The sequence below is a fragment of the Chelmon rostratus genome, chromosome 23 (assembly GCF_017976325.1).
Source record: "Chelmon rostratus isolate fCheRos1 chromosome 23, fCheRos1.pri, whole genome shotgun sequence".
NCBI classification, from domain to species: domain Eukaryota; kingdom Metazoa; phylum Chordata; class Actinopteri; order Chaetodontiformes; family Chaetodontidae; genus Chelmon; species Chelmon rostratus.
This window is the reverse complement of record NC_055680.1, coordinates 12,611,903-12,636,955: the sequence shown is the minus strand read 5'-3', so window position 1 is coordinate 12,636,955 and position 25,053 is coordinate 12,611,903. Positions and strand designations below refer to the sequence as shown.

General features: G+C 42.0%; 4 protein-coding genes across 4 annotated transcripts; 2 read left to right on the top strand and 2 right to left on the bottom strand.

Moving 5' to 3' along the window:
* Positions 1 to 1,811: 1,811 nt before the first annotated feature.
* On the top strand, positions 1,812 to 4,910 carry LOC121626719 (E3 ubiquitin-protein ligase CCNB1IP1). The gene is made up of 5 exons (XM_041965384.1): positions 1,812 to 1,882; positions 2,781 to 3,085; positions 3,205 to 3,351; positions 3,596 to 3,770; positions 4,744 to 4,910. The coding sequence occupies exons 2-5, from the start codon at positions 2,789 to 2,791 to the stop codon at positions 4,908 to 4,910; spliced, it is 786 nt and encodes a 261-aa protein (XP_041821318.1). The 5' UTR covers positions 1,812 to 1,882; positions 2,781 to 2,788.
* On the bottom strand, positions 4,379 to 10,224 carry ttc5 (tetratricopeptide repeat domain 5). Its single transcript, XM_041965383.1, has 9 exons — positions 9,928 to 10,224; positions 8,608 to 8,740; positions 8,311 to 8,522; positions 7,817 to 7,967; positions 7,062 to 7,153; positions 6,773 to 6,976; positions 6,046 to 6,260; positions 5,803 to 5,947; positions 4,379 to 5,698 (listed from the first exon to the last, which is right to left on the bottom strand). The coding sequence occupies exons 1-9, from the start codon at positions 9,988 to 9,990 to the stop codon at positions 5,579 to 5,581; spliced, it is 1,335 nt and encodes a 444-aa protein (XP_041821317.1). The 5' UTR covers positions 9,991 to 10,224; the 3' UTR covers positions 4,379 to 5,578.
* Positions 10,225 to 10,448: 224 nt separating this feature from the next.
* On the top strand, positions 10,449 to 17,277 carry mettl3 (methyltransferase like 3). Its single transcript, XM_041965382.1, has 11 exons — positions 10,449 to 10,651; positions 11,694 to 11,884; positions 11,987 to 12,439; positions 12,567 to 12,742; positions 13,481 to 13,694; positions 13,773 to 13,960; positions 14,301 to 14,339; positions 14,424 to 14,532; positions 14,744 to 14,809; positions 14,923 to 15,035; positions 16,093 to 17,277. Exons 1-11 carry the CDS (start codon positions 10,549 to 10,551, stop codon positions 16,205 to 16,207), a joined length of 1,767 nt encoding a protein of 588 aa, XP_041821316.1. The 5' UTR covers positions 10,449 to 10,548; the 3' UTR covers positions 16,208 to 17,277.
* A 59-nt stretch (positions 17,278 to 17,336) lies between these two features.
* LOC121626720 (uncharacterized protein C17orf114-like) lies at positions 17,337 to 24,024 on the bottom strand. The gene is made up of 3 exons (XM_041965385.1): positions 23,874 to 24,024; positions 18,865 to 18,963; positions 17,337 to 18,754 (listed from the first exon to the last, which is right to left on the bottom strand). The coding sequence occupies exons 2-3, from the start codon at positions 18,947 to 18,949 to the stop codon at positions 18,582 to 18,584; spliced, it is 258 nt and encodes an 85-aa protein (XP_041821319.1). The 5' UTR covers positions 18,950 to 18,963; positions 23,874 to 24,024; the 3' UTR covers positions 17,337 to 18,581.
* Between the last annotated feature and the right edge of the window lie 1,029 nt (positions 24,025 to 25,053).

Genomic DNA, 25,053 nt, shown 5'->3' with positions numbered 1-25,053 from the left:
GTAAAAGAAGTCTAACAGGTGAGACAGGAATCAGGTGACATCCGTTCAGGACCCACAGGTGTACTGCACGGATACTGTCTAATTCTCATTTACGCGGATTGACAGTGAAATCATATAGAATTGGCTGACAGGTTGTTTCCATCAGCAAGAGTCAAAATTCCGTCTCCCCAGTGGCGTTTTTGTGCCGGATGCGGAACGAGCAGGCGATATTTCTCCCCTTTGATTTTCATAGGGCCAATTATCAACAACAGTGCAGTGAGTACAAGTGGGGCCACACAGCCATTCCACATGCATGCATGTGTTTCGTGTGTTATCACCGAGCGCATAATACCCCCCCTCACACCCCCCAGCCACCCCCCCAAAAAAGCATCTTACACTGGAGCTCTATTTAAAAGGCAGAGAATAGATGGGAATCTTTGACAATGGCGTGCTGGACACAGTTGAGTGAGCATCTCCCCTCTCTCACTATGAACCCCCGGATCCACTGCTGCAAAGCACAATGCCCCTCTTTCACCCCCCGCCTTTACTCCTGTACCACGTGGAGAAATGGATAAAAGAGGGAGAGAAAAAAGTGGGAGGAGGTGGTGGAGGAGGAGGAGGAGGAGGAGGGTTATATTTAAGTAGGTGTCTCATATTATACATATATCCACTCAGAGGCCATGCAAGAAAATGGGGCATTATTTGATTTAGGGGAAGGAACTGCCGTGTTTATCTGAGGGGTTACTGTTTGTTTTGCTTAGTGAAGCGTCTGACTGTGGCTTATTAGCATCACCTGGAAAATAAATACAGAATGCTGGTGTAAAGGTAAAGTTTTTGGATCACTTCAGTTTAGCACCTTGCTTGTTTTGTTCAGCTGATAGTACAAAATTCCACTTAATTAAAAATTGATTGAATTATTCAAATAATTCAAAGGAAAAGCAACAAATCTCCAGGTTTATGAAGCTGGAACTAAGAAATGCTTTTGCATGAAAAATGACATTACACTTACAAAAATAGTTGCCAATTAATTGACTGATTGTTTCAGTTGTACTTTAGTGTTAGGTAGTTGAATTTTAACAAAATATCATGTTTTATGAGCTATTCCTGTGTTTAAGATGCAAGAATGTTAATTTGTAAAGTATAGTAGCTCAAGCTGTGAAATATATATAGTGGAATATTGCAGTAAAGTAGCCCTACAGGTAAGTATGGTGTACTTATTTACATCCCACCACTGAAGCAGCACTACTGCTGGAATTTGAAATTTTCAACTAAGGAAAAGTAGTCAGCATATAAATACAATATATAAAAATACCCAATAATCAGAATGGCTCAAAGGAAAAACTCTTTTCTCTCTCTTTAGACCTTTTTTATTATTTGAAATAAAGGTTTGAGATTTTACCACTGAGATTTTGAGATGCAATCAGCCAATCACGTTACAGTATTCATATAGCGTCACCTGCTGTTGCCTGCAAAGTGAAGGACTAACTTGTAAGATGTGGGAAAATGTGTTGCTTGGATTCACTGATTATGACAGAAATTTCTATTTGATTTAATTTATTGTGACCAACTTTTATATTCACATATCAATTTTCACAGGCAAAAAGCCATTTTTTTTAACAGACTGTCCAATCAAACAATACATGTCTTCTATTTCCAAACGTATAAACAAAGAAGCTGTCAAAATATATAACCTTCATAAGCTTTACAAGATAGTCATTTAGGCTTTTTGTTTCTCGACCTTCAGCCGTGTATGCAAACGTGGACTGTTCTCCTGTTTGTTATGTATGTTATGTTTGTTGTGTCTCAATAAAGTTTTTCAAAAAATGACTAACCGGTAAATTGTGCATCCTTCGAAATTAACATAACAATAACGTGATAACTGGATTATCCTTTTAAGATTACGGTAAGTTTGACAGAAAATATATTTTTGAAAGTCAAAGTTGTGTCTTTCAAAAGGCAGCTAGTGAACAGAAAGTGGACATAACAGTTTAGCTCTGGACCTGCTAGCCTGGTATTGCTAAAATTTAACCGCAGTTGAAGTGCCATTAAGCTAGCTCCGTAAGATAAATTTAAGATAGATACGCATGTCCTACCTCACGCAACCAACTTATGATATTTGGAGTGTTTTATTGCTCATTGAAATAGATTAGAAATCAAAAGTGAGTGGAAAGTTACTCAAAAATTTCCCCATAGTTAGCTATAGTTTATGCTGTAGCTAGCTAATTGACTCACTTGCCATCAGCAAAACATTTATGTATTGTTATTTAATGGAAGTTTTCTAACTGTTGCTCAGTTTTAGGATTAAAGAGCACTGAAAGGCAGTTGGCCAAGCATTTGAGTTTTTTCTTTCATAAGACAAGGAGTCAGGATATATCCTCTGTCATATCTGATTGTAATCACTGTAAAATAATGTTTTATCCTAGGGAAAATAAGGGGAAGGGGAATCTTTGCCAATGCATAAAATAGCTAAATTCACACACACACACACACTCCAAAATATAACAAAGCCTGGTGATTTTGAGTCCCCAAATTCTCTTAAAAGGGAAATTGAATTCTTGACCTCCTAAAATTCGATGTCCAGGACCGTAGGATGTGTGATAACCTCCCACACAGGCTTGGCCTTGTCAAGAAATGCTAATTTAAAAGCCTCTTCATCAAACAGATTTTTTATTGGCTTTACTATGTCATAGTTTATCATCTTTCAAACTCAGGGCGCATGTGTTTGCATTACAGAACCTTCACTGTAAGACTTACCTATTACCCATATCCCTATTATTGAAATGTTACTGTACTTCCCATAGTCACGCCCATGTCTCTCTGCGACGACACCCTCCTGTGTAACTTCCCAAAGTGTCGGACCAAGCTGAATGGCTTTGCCTGGGTCACAGCTTGCTCGCACGTTTTCTGTGATCAGCACGGGTCCGGTGAGTTCAGCCGCTCCCCTGCCATCTGCCCGGCCTGCTCCTCTGCGCTGTCTGGGAAGCTGGACATTGTGAGGACCGAGCTGTCGCCCTCCGAGGAGTACAAAGCCATGGTGCTGGCAGGTCTGCGACCTGACACAGTTCTGGACATCAGTGCCCGTGCTCTGGCCTTCTGGAGCTATCAGGTCAAATATTTTTCTGTCTGTATGTATAAGAACACAGTGCTAGTCTTTTCACTGTCTCTGTCAATATTGTTATCTTCTCTTTTCCTATAAACTACCTTTGTAAACATCTTTGTAAATAGGTCTATCAGGAGCGTATGTATCAAGAGTATAGTCTGTCACGGGCAGAGGCACAGCTGAAGCAGATGGAGAAGGTGTTGTCCCAGCAGAACCAGTCCAGAGACCTGGAGCTTACCGCCATGAGGGGGGAAATCGCCTCCCTGAAGAAGGTAAGCCACACTTATTAAACTCAAGTTCAGATTCACAATGTCACATTTGAAATGAAAGCAGTGCCAAACTGATTTGCTTAGCCCACTTTTTGGTAAAAAATAGCTTAAACATGGTCTCTGACCTGTTAAGAAATACCGTTATGATACTGTAATGTGTTACACCCAATATAAGATTGTACAAAGATTTAGAAAGAAACAAGTTCAGAAGACTACATAGAAATGTATAAAACCTTGTTTCTTTCAGGTGATGGAAGAGTATAAAAGGAAGTACAGCGAGGTGTCCGAGAGGCTGATGGAGAGAAACAGACAGTACCAGAAACTGCAGGGCCTATATGACTCTCTGAGGCTGCGCAACATGGTGGTGGGTGTGGGGGAGAGAGACATGCTGTCACAACCAGCACATCAGGACTTCAGCACTGGTAAGACCAGTAATTTGAACATAGATCGATGCCTTTACAACTTTAAAGGTACACTCTTCAAACAGCGGAGGCTTGGTCTTGTGCAGTTTCACAGTAGGAGATGTAGATTGTTGGAGTTTATGAATGAGGCCACAAATTCTGCCCTTCCATACAGTGTTGACATTGTTTAAAACTTGCTCTTTATAAACAAGGAAGTCACAAGTATGAAGTAATATATGTATAATTTTCACTTTTTGATTTGCTTTTGAATATGGGGAAAACCCCTTTTAAACACTGACTTATTAGCAATGTTTTTTAATATTGAAAAGTCAGATGTCACGAAAACCATACGATTTTTAAAGTAACAATTATTTAATCCTTAAGTAGCTGTTTATGAGATAATTTACCATTCAAATGCGAAAAACATTCATCCTGAGGCGATTAGTCGACAAAAAATTACTACTTGTTTTTGGACTGTTGGACATCAGCTCATATTGCTGCAATAGGCATTTATTCAATTTACATTTTGTAGACTTAATAACAAATCGATTGATGAATTAATCATGATTAATGATAATGATGACTATTAGTTGCAGCTCAAAACAATATGTTTGGCATGAAAAGAAGTAAGCTTTATACTAACTGTTACATGAACAACAGCGGATACTGCTGGTTTTGGAAAATGTCAGCTTCTTATTAAAAAAAGTATTAACCTTTAATATGCAGCAAAATAGATGAAAGATCATGTGTTTTTCTCTCTGAGAGATGAATGCTTTTATTAAATCAGTTGTACTCGCACTGATTAATGAGAAAAGGAAGGAAGCCCAGAGAGAATAACACTGAATGGCTTAAAGGAAGACACAGCTGTAGGTGTTTTGTCAAGAAGTGCTCATCAAGAAAGAACAGTAGGGGTAATGAGCTGATTGTCTATGTAAGGGAATTTAACTCAGTAAAACAATGAGAGACATCCGTCAACCCCTTGCGTGTCACCCAGGGGTGGCTCGGCAGGCAACTCCCCAGAGAAGCCCTCAGTTCCTCTCCATGGGCCCTGACGGGGACAACAGATTCTTCTCCTGCCTGGAGGCTGATGGAGCCAAGACTTTCTTCCAGTTCAGCTCCCCCACCAGGGAGAGAGGCCGGCCCTTCATGAAGAAGCACTGAGACAGGAACAGGTTTCATAGTGACTCTGAAACACTAACTTAACCACATTCATTTATACATGTTAACAAAGTGTTCTGTTGTTCAAGTATTAATTTAGTTGCTGGGATTTGCCTTGAGTGCATAGTATTGACATTTTGCACTATAAATATGTTTTTGGCTAAAAATAACAAATATTGAACTGAAATCTAATGTTCAACTTTTAGCCCTGGTCTATACTTCAGCATATATTTGTGTAAAGAAGTACTTTGGCAATGTTACTCTTTGTTTACAGAGCACTGCCTTACAGTCTTCTCTATTAATGTAGATTGTGTCAGATTCACCGAAAGTAAGACAGTGTGTCATTTGTTTGAAAACTGCTGTTTGTAAGACAACACACAAACAACATGTTGAAGACAAACGGATTTCTTTCATGGAAAACTGAAGTCACAATTCTGACATCGCACTTTCATCATCACAGGATCATTCATTTACCAAAGCATAATACAAAAAAGGAATATTTATAAATATAAACAAACAGTCTCTCTAAAGACAAAGTAACGGGATGAATTCTATTTACAAAACAACACATAACGCAGGCACGAACTTTGGAACCTTCACATTTCTATAACGATCCAAACTCTTCTTCAAAATCCAGAGAAAAAAAATTTGGTCCTCCTGCTCTCTTCAGCTCATTTGCTCTGGGACTTGTAGCTGACAGAGGCAGCAATCTGACTTTGGATGTTTTGTTTCTTGCCATTGACAATGAGGAGCAGAGGAGAGTCCACTCGTATACTTCTGAAGTCAAAAGACTGCCGGAGAGAGGAAACAGAACGTTCGACCACTTAGGTTATTTATTATTATTATTATTAGAAAGATTATTTTATATGTTGAACTACATGCATGAAACACTGACCTCATCTTTGTGTGTTATACTGTGTCGCTTGACTTGAGGTTCAGGAATGGCTACAGTGTCTCCTATCAGGACGCCCCAGCTGTCCGCTGTGTTGTATACCATCACCACTATACATGTCTCCTCGCTGTCCACCATGCCAAACGTGCTGCAGGAAAAAAAAATTCACAATTTTTTTTCTCCACGATCGTACCAAGACTGGAGCAAACAACATCTGGATAATGATAAAAAATAATCTGCACTCACAAGGCCATGCGACCCTCGGGGGCCAGGCTGAACACCACTTTGCCCAGGGCGGCCACCCCAACATTGTGGCCGTGCGTGAGGGAGGAAAGAGTTCGGGGTTCCAGGCTACCGACACGGCCTGTTGGGGAACAGAACTGAGGGGAGGAGCAAGGACCCAAGGCCGACGTACTGAGGTTTGAGAGCATGGTCCGTAACCGACGCGCCTTCACCTTCCCCTGAAGAGAAGGACATACTGTAGGTTCAGTACACAACAAGAGATGTGGCTGTGCTTTGCTGCCACCTTGTGGTGAATTATTAAATCATTATGCCATCTAGATGTTCATAACAGTGGACACTAACAGGCTCAAAGATATTATTTTATACAAAAATGTATTACATATAAAAAAAGAAACATAAGACTATACAGAATAGATATATTATACAATAAAACAAAAGGAGGTGATGCTATCAGTAAAATACATACACTTCATATAACACATTTAGAAGTGCAGGCGGATACATATTTGTTTTTCCTAATAACATAATTTCAACCTGCTTTTTTTCATTTATTTGTGCATTTCTACATTTCTCCCTCAATTATAAAATAAAATCTGCTAAAACTGGAAACTCGCTGAAAGTTTGATATGACAGTATGTTTTAATAATTTCTCAGCAGTTAATAAACTGGCAAACCAGATATCACAGACAGTTGCAGGGATTGTGAGAATGTGCAATGCCTTTTTCCCCACCTTGTTCTGTATGAGTTCAGTGACTTTCTTCAGATACTCCAGCAGCTGCTTCTCCCGCTCTGGAGGCTCCTCCCAGCCCGGGTCGAGCGCCGCAGCTCGGCTGTAGCCGCCAAGCGCAGACATGAACATCTCCTCATACTGGAACAGAGTGGATCGGTTGAAATGCAGCTCCGGGTAACAGGAGGCAGCTCTGTCCACGGTCTCCTGCACAAGGGAAATAGAGGAGTAAAATATTACAGTAATAGTGCAGTTAGTGCTGATAGATATTTGGTCAGTGCTCAGTACTCACAGATTGTGCATAGGCACTTAGAGCTTGATGAGACAACTGTGGTTTCTGCCCGCAGGTGAAAAACAGGGACACATAGGCATTCCCCAGGATATCTGTAAAAACAATAACATACACAAAATATTTGAGAGAGTGGATTTGACACATACCTGTTCTAAAAAACGCCTTAATTCAGTAGCCACAGCCAATAGTCATTTTATTATCATGAGTAGCCTGCCAATGATGATGCTGGAAGATGACAAACAAATATGACAATGGGACTCTGTTATTACAAATATGGAAAGATTTTTGGTTTACATGATTGTGTAGATGAAACACCAGATTATGTTAAAAATCAAGCATTTTCTGAGAGTATGCTCAAATTCAAGCATATTCCTAACCTTGAACACATAAAATCAAGCATTTTCCAAACTTTTATGACTTCAAACAAAAATCTAATTGGCCAACAAACTGAACATTATTTAGTCATTTACTGTGAATGCATATTAATGTTTAAAATGGTAAAGATGACACCAAGTGCACCTTTCTGCCTCCATCTGGTGCAGCTATTATTTTGAAAGGAGCAGGAACGGTCTCACAGGTTGACCTCTCACTTCCAGGTCAAACTGGAAACAATCATTGTCATAACTTAACGCTAACTCTGAATCACTGTAACAAAAAGCTCCTTCATTACAGAGAGAAAAAAAGAGCACAACCACCTGCCCACAACACCGTCTATCACATTCTCTGCTTCCAATGTACCCTGACACTCTACTCACACCAGGATGTCCCGTCCGTGACATCCAGCTGGACAGCTTGTCGGGCCATGTCCACACTCTCCAGCACCTGCTTTCCATGTGCGACGCTGTCGGCCGCAGGCAGCTGTCTCAGCACCATAGACAGGTTGCGTAGAGACACCTTGTTGTTGCTCTACAGAGATGGAGGACAGATGAGTTTATAAGTGAAACCTAGCATGGAGTGGCATCAAGAAGTTCCACTGGAGTTTTCAGTGATTAAGTTAAGTTCATTAGGTCGGCCCAGTTTTTTTTTTTTGTTATTTCTAAAAAATACCATTCTGATCTGTTTATATTTAAGGAAAACCTGCCAAGATTGATAATAGAAGTGCACTAATACAGTACCTCGAGTATTGCTGCATATGTAGGAATGTGGCGTTTGAATTATGGCTTTTTATGTGCAAAGCTAAAGGGCAGAACGGAAACAATGCTTCACTGAGTTGACAACATATCCCTCCCTCTTCCTGTCCTCACTGTACCTGTTGCAAGGCTCCAGTGAAGCAGTTCTTGGCACCGATCAGGTCTCCTTTTTTCCAGTACTGTTCCCCCAATGTGTTCCAGCCATCGACCAGACCAGGCTCCAGCTTCACAGCACGGGAAAGGCACTCTTCTGCTACAGCACTGAAGTCAGGAGCCACGTTCAGACACCTGCCCTTCTGCAGCAGAAACTCCGCTTTGTGTTTAAAAAGATCTGTGGGAGGCACAGAGATGCAGCGGGTATAGTAATGTTCTGCAAATTAAAGACTGAAGTGCTGTTGCATGAATACAACACTCACCTTCTTTCTCCTCCAGCTTCTTCAAAGTCTTTTCTGTCTCCTGAGCGACATCGCTTTGTTTCCTCCCAGCTTCCTCCACACTGTGAGTCTCAAAATAGCAATCTCTGAAATGATACAGGTCATCCACAAGCTCCTGTAATGGGAGGGTGGAAAACAAAAGCTAAAATAGAGGAAAAATAGGCACATTCATCACAGCAAGACCTGTCTGTACAACACTAGTTTGCATAGAATCATTGCATGATACCCACTTTTCAAGTGGATTTTTGTGATCTTGTTTTTCTAGAAGTCACATAATAAAACTGTCAAATTTGAAACCTTGTAAAATGACTATGATAATTTGGTTGGTTTGGTTTATTGTCAGCTTTCAGATATATTGAAAAATACAAAATATAATTCTCTGTCAGGCCTGGAATGATGAAGTCCTTCACCTGGCCAATTTCTGTCCACCTAAAACTATAAATAAGAAACCTTGTACTAAGAATTAGAAAACATTTTTTTCTTTTCAAAGAAGCAGACAAGGGAGAAGAAGACACCCAGTGAAAATCACCAATTCAATTGAAGGTGCAGACATTATCATTCAGATATCCATATTCTATAATAGGAAGGCTATGTGTATGTAGCAGCCACTGTTTAACCTTGAAGGTAGGAGGACTTGGGCCCTCAGTTTGTCGAGAGTGACCCAGCCATACAGTCTGAGTTTGGAGTTTGAAAGAGGTGGGAATTTACCAGACAGAGAGGGTCTCATGAAAGACACTTGAGTTGCATGATGGGAATTGTAGGACCCAGTGTTTTCCAGTTCTTGACTAAAAATCAGGGTATCAGAGCCTCTGTTGCTTTGATTTTGTCTATATTTGTGGAAATGCTATACTTAATTGCTGGAGTGCCCTTTTAAAACAAGACAGTGATAGAATGTAATTGCCGTTGTGTCAGAAAATAAAATGCATTAAGAAGTCTCCAGGCATACTGATAATCTGGTGACTCAGCAAGAAGTAGGATGGATGCAACCCAGGCATGCATATTTTAAGTCATTTCTAGGCAGTTAAATGCAGAAGAGTGAAAGGAAAGGGGTCATTCTACGCATAAAAAATAATTTGAACACATAAATATCACATTATATCAAACATAAAGGCTAAACATTAAGAAAGGTCTGTTAGCGTGACAGTTGCAGACAGTTGTTATAGTAACGAGTCTTTCAGGAGATGTCCAGCAAGCAAACTACGACGAGACACAACACTGACCTTATTAGAAGTTAGGAAAAAATGAAAGTTAGAGATACTTTGTGGCTTTAAATATTCGTGTGACACAATTGAGAGTATGTACCTTCATAATTTGCAGTTCGTTTTTGTCTGTCACAGGCTCACCGCTCTTCTCGTCTTCCGCCATCTTTGCGTTAGCTTAGAGGAGTACTGTAGCCTGATAGCGAAGAACACCCACTGGAGTGGAGAAAAATGCACCAAGTTACGAAACAAGGATTAAATATATGGTTTCAATGTTCACATGATAACAGAAACCTGTCATTAATTTTCTGAAACAGCACGAATGCAATTAATTTTAGCAAACGGGAAACAGATTTTTAATTTCAGTTACACCGGAAGTCGGAGTAACCCGGACCCAAAAGGAACCCGACAAGGAACCTCTTCACAAATGAACAGAGAGGCTGTTGTTGAGTAGTTTTTCTGTCTTAATACAACTCTTTGTGCAGTGTCAATAAATTTTGATAATTCATGTATGTTTGCCTATAATTCCGACAGGACCGCTCGTTTACACACCACCGGTTAGTCGGAACGTTCAATCTCTCAATCAAGATGCTAGTCCGGCACGTTTTCTCTGCGTACCATACATTCTTGGCTCATAACAAGGCGGAGAGTGTTCAACTTTTGTCTAATTACCGTTGATTGTGGTTTGTGTCAGTGTTGTTATTGCTACTGAATCCAGCTCGTCATGTCGGACACATGGAGCAACATTCAGGCGCACAAGAAGCAGCTGGACTCGCTGCGGGAGAGGCTGCAGCGGCGGCGGAAAGACCCCGCACAACTGTCCGCGGGTAGGTGCAGTCCAGAGAGCGGGCACCAGCCGAGCAGCAGCTAACTGTTGTTTTTGTTCTCAAGTAAACAGTGGAGTGCTCATGCGATTAATCAGTAAATGATTAAGTTCATTAATTGTCAAGAATGAAGACAAGTGGCCATGTTTTGTTACCCGAGGCCACCGTGTTTTAAAAATTGTTTCCTAAAACTGAATCTTCCCTTAATAGGTGCATGATTAATTGCCAAATAATGTATAAGATAAGTGGCAACTTCCGCGGTTCTAAAATGGATCATGTTTGTTAGAATAAGATGATTTTTTTTGGTTTTCTAGGGAACTCCTAACAAGTAAATTATTTGTCTTGCTGTTTGATAGAATTTGTTCAAAAATCAAATGTTTTCAGCTCTGAATGAGATTCTATGTTGTTATTTTTCCTGCTCTTTGATAGTTATAATATTTAGGCTGCAGCTATTAATTATTGACATTATCTATTAATCCTTCCATTATTTTGTTCACCTAATTAGTTCACCATTAATCTGTACAATTTAAATAAATAAAGTAGAAAAATTATCAGTTTCCGATAATGTTTTGCTTTCAAATTGTTTATTTTGTCCATACAACACTCTAAAATCTAAAGATATTCAATTTATAATTACATTTAACAAAACAGAAACTTCTGATGTTTGAGAAACTTGAACCAAATAATTATTCCCCCTTACTTGATAAATGACTGAGAGAATTGATAATGAGAAACTGTCAGTTAATTTTCTGTTGATTGATTAATCATTTCAGCTCCATAAATTAGATGTAAGGCTGCCAAACTGTGTGATTTAATATCATCTGCAGGAAGACTGAAGTGTGCGTCTCAGCAAGATCAGTGTTTTCATCAGTGTTGTATAGTTTTGAATGTCCTTGAACGTCTTGTTGCATTTTAGTACCAAAATGAAACACCTGTAACAGCAGACTTTGTTTTCATGTAATTGTTTCACTTCACTATTCCTGGAAAACCTTGTCAAGCCTCTTCAAAATTAGGGTGTTAACCTCTGCTGTTTCGTCTCGGTCAGACGGTGGCAGCAGCACAGAGGGCTCCACAGCCAGGAGTGACAGCCCGGCTCCATCTGCGGCTTTCCCCCCTCAAGAAGAGACTGAAAAACCACCAGACCCCGAACTAGAGAAGAGGCTGCTGGGATATCTCTCTGATCTTAGTCTTTCGATGCCAATAGACTCCCTTGCCATCACAAATGAACTCAACAGCGTGAGTCTTTGTCTTAAGCGCAGAAAGGCTTTAATGTCATATTAACAACTTCATATTTCTGTTTTTAAAATCTTTTCTGTTCTGTTGGATTCTCGCTTACAGTCTGAAACAGCCGTCAGTCATGGATGCATCCAAAGTCTGCTGCTAAAATTCTCCGCTCAGGAGCTCATCGAGGTCCGCCAGCCCTCCTCAGCCTCTTCTTCTACTACTTCCTCCCCCTCTGTTGTGGTAGCAGTGGACCACACGAAACTATGGGCCATGATCGGGTCTGGTGCCGGAGCCCAGCGGATGGGAGTCAAGAGAAAAGCAGAAGATCAGAGCCACCACAAAAGGGCTCCAGGCTTCTCGCCCTCGCTTCAGAGCTCTGCCTCTCCTCCGCACACTTCCTTCACCTCTCTGACGCCGGCTTCCTCCACGCAGCTCGCAGGGCCTTTGGCGTCAGGGAGCGGGGCCGACAAGAAGGGCAGGAGCAGCAAAGGCCAGTCGTCTCACTTGGACATGGAGATCGAGAGCCTCCTAAACCAACAGTCCACTAAAGAGCAGCAGAGCAAGAAGGTAGTGACCAGTGTCTCCTCTTGTCTCCAACAATTATCATAATTGGCTGAAATTACACGAAATTAAAGCAGGATAGTTTGGAGGTGTGATTACTGATAAGGTGTCATGTGATTATTCTGTATGCTAGGTGAGCAGAGAGATTCTGGAGCTGCTTAACGCCAGCACAGCTAAGGAGCAGTCCATCGTTGAAAAGTTCCGGTCTCGTGGCCGAGCTCAAGTCCAGGAGTTCTGTGACCACGGGACCAAAGAGGAGTGCGTGCGCTCCGGGGACACACCTCAGCCATGCACCAAGTTACACTTCCGGTCAGTTTGCTGCAGCACACTTTTAAGACTTTTCTTCTCTGTATTTATGACACCTCCACATGATAAAGTCTTTCTGTCAGACACTTCATAGTGGAAATCCGCGACTGCACAGGTCTGATTTTTAATATTTTCAGATAAATGGTTCATTTGCATCTCTAGTCAGTGTTTAAAAAATACACTGGGGGCACCCTGGTGGCTTTGGGGTCTAGGCACAGACCATGAACTGCAGTGTCATGTCACTGCACGTCATTCCCCGTCTGTCTTCCCCCTCATTTTCTGTCATCTCTCTACTACTGACAGTTGAATAAAGGCATAAAATGTGCAAAAAATGATAAGATAAAAAGAAAAATACCCTCTTTGGCCTGTGGAGGTCACTGTAGCCAAGGCCAAAAACAATACTACTCCCAGTAGAGAGACCATATTATGACAATGTTCTGGCAGTTTTATCAGTTTCATTTAATTAAATGGCAAAGATAATAATCTTGTTATTTTTTGAAATCCCAAAATATCTCATTTGTGGAGTTTCTCTTCATCCTAAATGATGGTAGTCGTTCCCAATCCTGGTGGTCAGGCCTCTGAATACATCTCAGGGGTCGTAAGATGCATAATAAGATGTGAAAGGAGCAAAACATATTCTGCTGCATAAAATTTCTCTTAATTTTCTTTGCCTTCCTTGGAAGTCAAAAACACAACTTGTTTACACTGCTGGTTCATTTTGTGACGTGTTTTCTGATTCAGTCGCATCATCAACAAGCACACAGACGAGAGCCTCGGCGACTGCTCCTTCCTCAACACGTGTTTCCACATGGACACGTGCAAATACGTCCACTATGAGATCGACAGCCCCCCAGAGGCCGAGGGGAGCCTGCTGGGGCCCCAGGCCGGGGCCACGGAGCTCGGACTCCATGCGGGAGACGCAGACAGCAACGTGGGCAAACTGTTCCCCTCACAGGTGAGGAAGAGAGGAGGGATGAGGATGGAAGAGTGAGGAAAGGATGGATGCTGACGGAGATTGCCTTTCTGTTTGCAGTGGATCTGCTGTGACATCCGCTACTTGGACGTGTCCATCCTGGGGAAGTTTGCTGTGGTGATGGCCGACCCTCCGTGGGACATCCACATGGAGTTACCCTACGGCACGCTGACTGACGACGAGATGAGAAAGCTCAACATCCCCATCCTGCAAGATGACGGCTTCCTCTTCCTCTGGGTCACCGGCAGGTAATTACAATGACCCAAACAGTCTCAAGAAGCAGAAGAACTAAACACTAACTTACCTGGTCGCTTTTTCAGTAGGAAGCCTGAACAAAAAACACCTTTTCTGCAGTGGTGACCAAAAGTTGATCTAAATTTGAATAATACTCCCTATATACAAGTGCTTATTTTCCATTTTCTGCGCAGTATTTTTTTCTAATGTGCCTTTTGCAATTTTCCCCAAAAAAGCCAAAGCTTGCTCAGTTAAATCAAGTCGTAGTCGTGGGTATCTAGCAGTACGAACAGCAGGCTTCTTGTTCTGCACCTGCTAATATAGTTTTCATTTGCCCAACGTCTCGTCTTGCAGGGCTATGGAGCTGGGCAGAGAATGTCTCAGTCTTTGGGGGTAAGTCTTTCCTGCTGTGCATCAACTACCATTAAGACATAATTTTGTTGGGACACCATTTGACCTTTTTTCCCCTTCTATCAGCTATGAGCGCGTCGATGAAATCATTTGGGTGAAAACCAACCAGCTTCAGAGAATCATCCGCACAGGAAGGACAGGCCATTGGTTGAACCACGGGAAAGAGCACTGTCTGGTATATTTGTCTTCCACTGTCCTTATTTGTCTCTTATATATATATATATATATATTATGCTGTCACTGTTGTATACTGGATGATCCTGCTGCAATCTAATCAGGAGTGTCTGCTTTTTGCATGTTCAGCCCCATAGCTAGAAGCAAGATACCAAGCTGCTACAGGCTCATTCTTTTTGGTAAAATCAACCATGTGATTTGTTCCTCTTCAGGTGGGTGTGAAGGGAAACCCTCAGGGCTTCAACAGAGGTTTGGACTGTGACGTAATTGTGGCTGAGGTAAGTAATTACTGTCATACTTGTATTTATCCCCATATGACTTCCACAGCCTGAAAAGGTCTGTAATATGATACAGACTCCGTGTCTTCATTACATTTCAAACGCTCTCTCAGGTCCGCTCCACCAGTCACAAACCAGACGAGATCTACGGCATGATAGAGAGACTGTCGCCCGGCACCAGGAAGATCGAGCTTTTCGGCCGACCCCACAACGTCCAACCCAACTGGTAACATGCTGTCATGCTTTAAAGGTGCAATGTGTAAGAACTGGCCACCTGTCGAAGGTCACTCCAGACAAATAGGGGGCAGCATATCCCCAGATTAACCGCTAACTGCTGCTCATGATATACTCTTTTAGCTAGTTAGCTCAGGTAGCTGTGCAGCTAGTGGCTCTATTAGCTGACTGGAGTCTGCGCCGGCCGAGAGCTCGGAACGCCGGGATAGTGTTGTTGTTTACGCCCGGGGGCAACGTTAGCAGGGGTCGGTAAACACGGCGGGATCGGGACCAAACACAGCCTCCGAAACCGAAGGGGGCCAGTTTGATGACAGGGCAAGGGTGATACAGCAGCTAACCCACCAAGAATCAAGACACAGCAGGCCGGGACAGGAGAGGCGTGAATTTGGTTATCAGCAGCGCGTAGTGCCAGAATATTTTCACATCGAACTCTGTGACTTAAGGGTTTATTTTGACCAAACCAGAGCCAGTGATTCAAACAGCAGAAAGACAAATCAAGACAGCTTCGGTGAGTTTTCTTTGGTTTCCTTTTCGTTAGAATGAAGTGTATTTTAGGATGAGTTACCTTTTTATTTAAGATCATCTTAATTCCATAAAAGAGAGAAACCTTAATTCAGATGTTGTACAGTTGTATTTTTCTGTTTAATAAGGTGTAACAATATTTCCCTTCTTGACTATTTGTGAGTAAATTTTTTGTTTATTTATTAGACTAAAAAAAGTAAAGAGCTTGTGAAACATAGCAAACTCATCGCTCACATACATGTTCCAGCTGAAACTACAGTGAGATATACTATCAGACTATCACCTCTTGAGGTACAAAGTGGTGTTACGAGACAGGATGGGCTGGGGTTAGCTGGTTAGCACGCTAACTTCAGCAGATATCTCTGAAGACTGTTACTTCCTCACGTTCTGTTCATAATATCATTTTTCGGACGTTTCGAATTAGATTTCCGGCCACGTCTTACACATTGCACCTTTAATTTAAAAGCCAAGTAACTGCCCTACATATTTTACATGTCCCGATTCATCATTTTTCCCCCCACTTGCAGGATAACTCTTGGAAACCAGCTTGATGGCATTCATCTCTTGGATCCTGAGGTCGTGGCTCGGTTTAAGAAGCGTTACCCAGACGGCGTCATCTCCAAACCCAAAAACATGCAGTGATGGCTTTATCATTGCTCACAGGTCTGGAGAAGTTTGTGTATAAACAGATTTTTGTTTATTATTTTTTATACCTGTGTATTAATTTCTCAAATAAATGTGATGAACGAGATACATTGTCTGTGTCTTGGTTAAGAAATGATTAGAATAGACTTCTGTTGAGGCACTCTTCTTCCCCAGCACAATGGATTTAGGAAATTCTGCATAATATTAAGATGGAGAAACTAAGATTCTCTCTCATGGGCTCATTTATCATATATCCACCTGTTCCACATTTCCCCGGACATGGAAGAGGACTGGCTGTACTGCTCTTACTATACTGAAGGACTCCCAAAAATCAATAAAAAGATTGAAAAAGAAAGAAATTGTGGCCCCCAAGCACCTCACACATTTCACACAAACCTGTCCACTGCTTGATTCATCAGCTCCCGTCTCACGTATACTACTACAACCATTGGTGTGCCACCAGAACCCTTGTTAAAGCCTGAAACAGAGATATAACTGCCTCTCTAACATTCTTCAAAAGAAGCAGGGAGATCTCCCAAAGCAGCCTCCGTTCAATCAGTTTGAATGATGTGATGTTTTTCTACAGACTAAGAATTGCATCTCTGGCCTGTTTTCTTCAACCGTGATTCCAAAACAGTTGCTGTGTAAAACCTAATGTGATAACGCGCTAATCCTTTGCGACATATACTCACCTGAAAACAGCACAAAGACATGGGCTCAGGAACATTTTGTAAAACACTTTAACTTCTTCTAAATGATTGCATTCTGCTTTTATTTATGTTTTACACGGTGTCCCAACTTTTCCGGCATCAGGGTTGTACATGTATAATCTGTCCGTCCTAGCTTGATGTTTGAAGTAAGCTGGTGTCAGTTTATTCCTCTCACTCCACTAAATAATGCTGTTGAACTCCCTGACGAGTCCTCTCACACCCTCGTTTTTCTTTCTCTTATGTTTTTGTTTGTTTTTTCGTTTTCTCTCTTTTTTCTTTCCTTACTTCTTGAGTTGTGACGTTCTAGTTACAGTAGAAGTAAAAACATGCGGATATGTAAATGAATATGCTGTACCCAGCCCACTTTCACCAATAAAAATAGTTGTCAAAAAAAAAAGAAAACGTGAAGAAATCAGTGTTCCGCATTATTTTCTGTACATGACTGAATGGGATCTCCATGTTTAATGCAGCAAAACTTCAAATTCACCACCAATTAAAAAAAACTCGAGACGTTTTTAACAGAACTTTTTGTTATTTTGTTAGTAAAGAATTATGTCAAGGGTCTGTTGATGTACTGTAGATTAAAACATTTTGCATTAAAAGCACAAACACTGAAGTTTGTCTTGTGGGATCAGCACTTACATTCATATCTGTTCATTGTAGGCAAACACAGAACCCTGTTCATCCTATAAAATCAGCAATTAGACTTTGTTAAAAAAGTAAATGCATTTTAATATTGAATGGAGGCTTTTTTTCTTTTAATTATAAAAATATTAAAGAAAAGAAATTAGAGTGTGCTGAAGCCAAACAAAAAACAGAAATTTGTTGTGCAGCTCAGTTTACTTCATGCTAGCTAACAAGAGGCAAAAAAACAGAAGCTGAGCATCCTCAAACTAGGTCTGCAAACAATAAACATAGTGTCAACATGGCTCCTATGCAGTTTTTCTATAATTCAGGTTAATGGCTTTTATAAAAATGCAAACTTTTTCATTGTAAGTGTACAGGGGTTTTGTCACAGAGCAGGATTAGAAACTAAACCCTCCCTGTTTCTAAGAAATGTCAAAAATAGGTTTAAAAATATGACTCAATAACTCATTTTGATGATGGCATTCTTCATCGTACTTTGAAGGTCATCGTCCTTGTCCTGCTTTGTGCCCCTGTTTCACATGAACAAGCATTTCTTTCTTCCACAAAGGTCGTCCAAAAAAAGAGATAATAAAAAGAAAAAAGAAACGCAGTAAAAAAAAAAAAAAAAAATCCCCGAAAAGTAATGCACTTTTTGGTTGTGAATACTGTAAACAAGTCTCTACGTTGTGTTCTCTCACATCAGCATCGTGTCCGTTTGGAAAGTGGGTCTGCTCCATTCAGAGTACAGTCTTGTGAAATCTTAATGCACAGAGACTGCAAACCAAGTCTGTTGTCGTCTGTTTTCCCCAGTCCACTGTTGAATCTGATCAGTCATCGAGAGCTCTTTGCGGGCGGCGAGTAACGAGGGGTTAACAAGCGATCTGTGGCAGTGCACGGCTACTGCTGATCACACCTGAAGGGTGACGATGATAGATGCGTTTGCTCGGCTATCGGTCTGCACTTCGGGCTCCAAGCATGAATAGGCAACGGAAAACTGTGACGCTGGAGTCCATTTATCTCCTCTGCAGCCCCGCTCAGTAGGTGGCGTCCACTGCGTTGATGTTGCTGTCCAGCTGGTGTCTGAAAGACAGCCTGGCCTTGGTGGAGAAGTATATCTGGGAGCCCCGACTCAGGCTTCCTGCTCCTTCGCTGTCACTACTCCAGGATGTCGTGGAGCACAGGCGGGGCTTCATCTCCTCGATGGGAACTGAGGGGTGGAAGACAGGGACGGAAGGTCAGGCTTCATAAGGCTGTGCTATCATGACATGGTTTATTTGGCCTACGGTGGATTTTCTAATAGCCATAGTTGCTGCTCACCTGCCGCTGGGGGGCACTGCCTGCTCTTGCAGCGCTCTTTACAGCGTCTGTAGAAAGGAAAACACTGGAGCATCTTCACACCCATGGTGGCAGAGACGTCTGTAGAGGGAGAGAGGAGTGAGCAGAGACATGAATACAGGAATGCCTTATCACAATGACAGCATGTCGGCCCAGGCCTGCTGACAGCTCCTTGTCTCCTCACCAGGTCACAGTTTAATGGAATAAAGATCCTCCGCCTTTCAGCAACCTGATAGCCTAATGTAAGCTGACAGTATAACTGAATGGCACGGTGTCCCAGCGACAAGCCAATCAGTCAGTATTTAAAGGGCCATCATCATCCTCCACGCCACCTAATCCTGGAAGAGGACGTCAACGAGCCGCTGCAGCCAGAGGAATTGTTAAGCCCTCTTCTGACAGCCCAACAGATTACATAGAGGTCATCTGATGTATGCAAGTTATGACCGGCGGGCAGACGGGTGCATGTCTCAACTGAAGCCAAAGCTATTGTATTCATTTTAAAAACTTTTCATTTAAAAAGTTTTGAACTAACTCTGCAGGCGCTGTAGATCTGACTCACTGAGCAACAACTCAGTCAAATTCATAATTTCCCTTGAGGTTTGTTCTTCTGTGGCACCTCTGAATGATAAGATAAAGCCAGATCCACACGTGGCGCTGAGCTGTATTTACTTAGTGTGAAAAAAAAAAGGTATTTATTTTAGTCTAATCAGGTTAAGAAATAGGTCAGGTGAAATGGAGCAGACAAGGTGATGGATGTCGACGGTTTCTATTGTGATTGTGCTTCGAGGTAGAAGAGGAGTTGTGAAGCGTCAGTGTTTCTGCTGCAGATTACCAAAACTTTTATTAATGATCTTGAACATCAGTAGCCACAGAAACAGCCCACTAACCAGTGAAGTTACTCTTCTCCTAACAAATGCATAACACACCATATAACCATTTCAAGAGTCCTTCATCATTAACAAAACTGAAATAGCTCTTGGGTAACTTTATAACAGGATAAATTGTTGGTGGGTGGTTTTATAGAGAGCACATTCCAATGTGTGTCTTCAATGAGATATTAACTATTGGACTGACCTCTTTTCTAAGACTTTATTAAAAAGTTTCTTTTCTAAAAGTGAGGCAAAAACAGAAGCTGCACATCTTCTATCCAGCCGAGGCCAGAGGGGTGGTCAGGGGTGGCACAACTCCAGAGAGACACAAAACAGCCGCAATTAGGGCAAAAAAAACAACCACACAGCGACACAAAATGGCCACAAAGAGACAAAAAACGACTACAAAGAGACTTAAAACAACCACAAACAATGCACAAGGCACAATATGGCCCCAAAGAGGCACAAAACGACCACGAATAGATGCAAAATGTCCACTAAGAGACACAAAATGACTATGAACGGATGCAAAATTTATACAAGAGACACAAGGCAACCAGAAAGAGATGCAAAGTGATTACAAACAGAAACAAAACGGCAATGAAGAGATGTAAAATTTCCGCAAAGAGAAGCAGAACGACCACAAAGAGACACAAAAGGGCCACAAAGGGACGCAAACTCACTACAAAGAGAAGCAAAACGAGACGCCACGAGGCTCCGAGGAGATGCAAAACAACCTCAGATCCACAAAACAACTACAAAGAGATGCAAAACACCAGAGAGACTCAAAACGACTCAAAAGAGACGCGGAACGACTTTAAAGAGACGCAGCCTCTGATTAAAATCACCTGATTCGGGCTGAAGAGAAAACCCACTGGTGTGATAAAGCACTGAGCCCACTGTTCATCAATCACAGACTGGACGATCTGGCTACCTGATGACAAGCAGTGAACTGATTGCAGCCCTCAGGAGAACAGTGATTGGCTCACGTCTTCTTCCTTTTTTTTTCACTGTTTACTGCTGATTCCTCGCCCTGCTTGACTCGGCTTCACGGAGACGTGACAGCTCACACATATGCGCTGCTGCTGTAACACATTACAGACAAGCCAGAGGCGAGACTTGTGACTCTCTGTGTCTCTGATTTCACAGTCTTTCTCTGTTTTTTTTTTAAATTCACACAGAAAAAGCTTCTTTTCTTTCTCCTCCACTCCTTAACCATCTAATGCACCTCCCATCTCTTTTTCACGCAGGTGTGGCTGTGAAATCCTATCCGATGTACAGACACAGTGAACCCATTATGTTTAGGTCAACAGAGGTTCTACCTGTGAAGTGAAAACTCGCAGTATGAGGGACAGTACGGACTGACCATGTTCCCCCCTGGTTTTATTATACTTGCCCAGAATTGATAAATTATTTGAGTATTAATAACTCAGCTTGCACTTTTTCTCATAAAAATAAGTGTGCAAGGCAGTTCCACACACACACACTCACACACACACACAGTATTATGGCCCTGGTCAGTGGTGAGGAATTCTGGGCCCAGATCATGATTGGCTGTGGGGGTCTGGCAGCACGTAGCAGCCTGTGGGCCTGGAGGAGAAAAACAACCTCAGATGGCAAACACACACACAAACATACCCAGGAAGCGCAGACCAGAAGGAGGGAAAAGCAGAGGACGAAGAAGAGATGGACGGGGTGGGAGAGTGTGCAAGTGTTAGAAGGAGAAGATAATGACAGAAATGAGGCTGGGAAGGGTCAAAAACAAAGATCTAAGTGAGAGAGAAAGGGGAAAAGGTCTGAAGTTGACCTATTTCCACCCGTGAGCAATGTGCAGCACCTGAATAATGCGGTTTTACCCGCTCAGTCAGTGGTGGCTCACTGATGGAGCTGACAATTGCGCAATCCTCCCCGAGAAACATCAGTAAGTGGCTTTTGGCTTGAGGTTTTCAGAATTTTGAGTGCATGCTTGCACACGCGTGTGTTTACAGGGAACTGAGTGAGAGTTAAGCAACATGAAAGGGTTTGCCAAGCGTGATCTCGACAAATTCTCCATTTAAACGTCAGTTCCCCCTCTGCAGCCCGCGCTCAGCCTCTTATCTGATTTGTAAACATTGTTAAAGCAAGCAGCAGAGCACAAATGCTCACAGTGACGTGATACCAGTCTTCTACAAGCTCCTCGTTGCCTCTGAGCTCCCCTTCAGCAGTTGGTCCCTGAGGTTTTATGGGAAAAAGAAAAAGTGCAGTCTTGTGTCACTGCCCTCAACACAAAGACTCATACAGGCCTGCCAGGCTGGATGACGCACACACTGCACACACACACACACATGCACACACACACTCTGAGCATGTAAACCTGCACAAGTGTGTATGTGTGTCCATTAATAGCTGTATACAATCCGCTTTGATTCATATTCATCAGTGGATAAAGCAGCTTTTAAGGTGTTTCCTCAGAGCTCTCATACATCAGAGAGACCAAACAATGGCAGTAATTTTGGTTATTGTCAATGGTGGAAAGTAATCAAGTATAATACTCAAACGCTGTGCTTAAATACACTTTTAAGGTACTTGTACTTCCATTGTTCGCTGCTTTATACTTCTACTTGACTAGATTTATTTGCAGCTATAGTTACTTTACTGAAAATAACCCAGTATTTTAATATGTACACAACTATCGCACTGAAAGAGACCACTCTGCAAAGTGAGCACTGTTGACACTCAAAGTACATTTGAGACTTTAAGCTGCAACAGTTAAAAGAGGGTTCATTCATGCAGATGCACAATTCGACACTACCTGATGTTGTTGGCGGGCCGTCTGCTATGGGAGAGCAGCTGGTCTGCAGTACCCAGCAATACGTCAAAAAGTGTTGTTGTAAAGGTTGAATGTCGCTTAATGATATTTGATTTCCACTGCTATGGCAGCAAATGTTGCCTTCGGTTTCACTTCGTAAAAAAAACACAAGGCACACCCCAGAGCTGTTTCTGTCTTGGAAAGCTCCTCTGATAAAAACGCCGCGACACCATCTCTCAGGACATGACACACTAATAAAACAGCTCTGGCAAAACTCGTTCAACCAATTTAAGCCTTAATATCATCATTGAGCTTGCAATGTGTGCCACCATTGTACGCACAAACGAAACCCAGACAGAGACAGAACTGTTGCCCTTTTTATGCCCACTTATGCAACTGTGTTGCAAAGGAGGGCTGAAATAAAATATCAAACTTGGGACGGGAAAGAAATAAGAGGCTGCTGATCTCCACAAAAACCTGATTACTTTCAGCTAAAAGATCAATTACAATATCCTCGCCCTTTTCTGACCCCGCTAATCATTCTCTTACAGTCCCTAACCTGCAATTGAGTGCTGGAGTATTACACATTACTTAAATAAAGAAACTCAGCACGTCTTCCATCACTACTTTTGTCCTGTTTAACCGATTAATACACGTTTAATTCACAATTTCACATGCTTTTGTCAGATGCGCGTGCAGGGTTTGTAGGCCTCGGCGCGCGTGCGCGTGGCAGTGTGAATGAGCTGCGCCAGACAGGATAATCTGAGCTTTCATCTCGAGGACTACGCATCACTTATCTCCTCTCTGTCTCCGCGAATAATCTAGTGAAGACGCGCTTGTTTACATATTTGAAGTGACAGAAGTGGAAACACTCATTATCTGCTTATTTAAACGCGAAGCAAAGCCCGGAGGTGCTACATTTGAAGGTTTTACCGGCTCTAAAGTTCCGTTATTCTGCCCAATCAGTGATGGCAATTAAACTGCCCCAACTGGACACTTCTAGAGAATAACAGGGGATTTATTCAGGCGTGCAGAATAAAGTTTGACAAGTGGTTTTCACAACACAGTAGCCCACAAAAAAAGACCTCAGCATACCAGACAGGCTTATTTATGAGCAGGCAACCCTCCCACTGACACACCTCCTCCTCCAAAACCAAGAAAAGCAACCTTAACACTTCATCTGTTTTGATAAAAGGCCCACATATTCATCCAAAGTCCGAGCTTGACCCTTTTTCTGTGCTTCAACAGAGCCTTAGAGATCCTGAGCTACATTCAGAAAGTCCTGTACAGACCTTTTTATGTGAGGTTTAAGTGGGACAAATGGCGTTACCTACCTGCTGAAATAAACTCAAATGATGGATATTCTTGAGAAGTTCCCAGCTGAAGCTAACCTCTCTTCATCCGCGGCTTCTTGTCATTAAAATGTGCGTCCTCGGAGCGCGTCCTCAAATGTGCGCCCCGGTGCGTCCTTGTTGGCAGCCTGGAGAGGTTTCTGTGGCGCGGAGCGGCTGAACTTTAAATAGCTAATCCCTGGTGCATGGTGAGTTGACACGCCTGCTTTCCCTCGCCCTCCCTCCGCCTTTCCTCCTGCCTGCTCTCCCTCCCTCCGAGCTCCCAGCTCTCCTCTCCTCATTCGCTGCCTCTCACCCGTCCCACACACAGTGCGCACACTTCCTCCTGCCTGGCTTCGCGTTGCTTTGCCTGCACCTCAGTCACACATTTGTTGCTACAGATAACAGAACATTTAATCAGAAATGGCCTCTGCTGCATTATTAGCCTCTTTTCCTCGTAGTGCACAGACCGTGAAGGATGAAGTCATGTGTGCAAACAGGTCAAAATTGCTCACCCAGATCACGCTTCGGGGTGATTTGACCTCTTAAACTATGATCAGCAAGATGTAATCACATTTTACCAGTAGACTCCTTAATCCTTGTTGGCTGTAAAAGTGGTTAATCACTGATGAACTGATGTGTCCGCCTCATTCTGATTCATGTAAGGACTTTTTCATTCCTTTGGAGAGGTCAGAGGTCACCATCAGCTGTATGATTCTTAACTGCTGATTATTTTTACTTACCTCCTTGTACTAAATGCATGTTCATACTTAAACTGTTGCTTAAACAGCCTGCTCCTTTCTTTTTTGTTTCGTAAACAAATATTATTATTATTATTATTATTATTACTAAATAAATAAATGAGCTGCCTTTTATGTATGAAAGATGCTATATAAGAAAGCAAAATAACTTAGTTTGGATTAGGAAAAGATCATGGTATGGGTTAAAATAAGGATATTGCTATTACATACTTGATGTAACTTATATGTTATGTAAGTTAAAGTAAGTCAATGTTGACTTTTGGTGGCCTCCTGGTTCAAAGTCCTGTATTTGTTTGCGAATTAAGGGTTATTACCATGATATGTATTAGCATTATTAGGGGACTATGCAGGGCAATTAATGTTATACATCTAAAAAAAATGACAGAAACACAATTTGCTCAGTGAAAATGTTTAAGATCTAA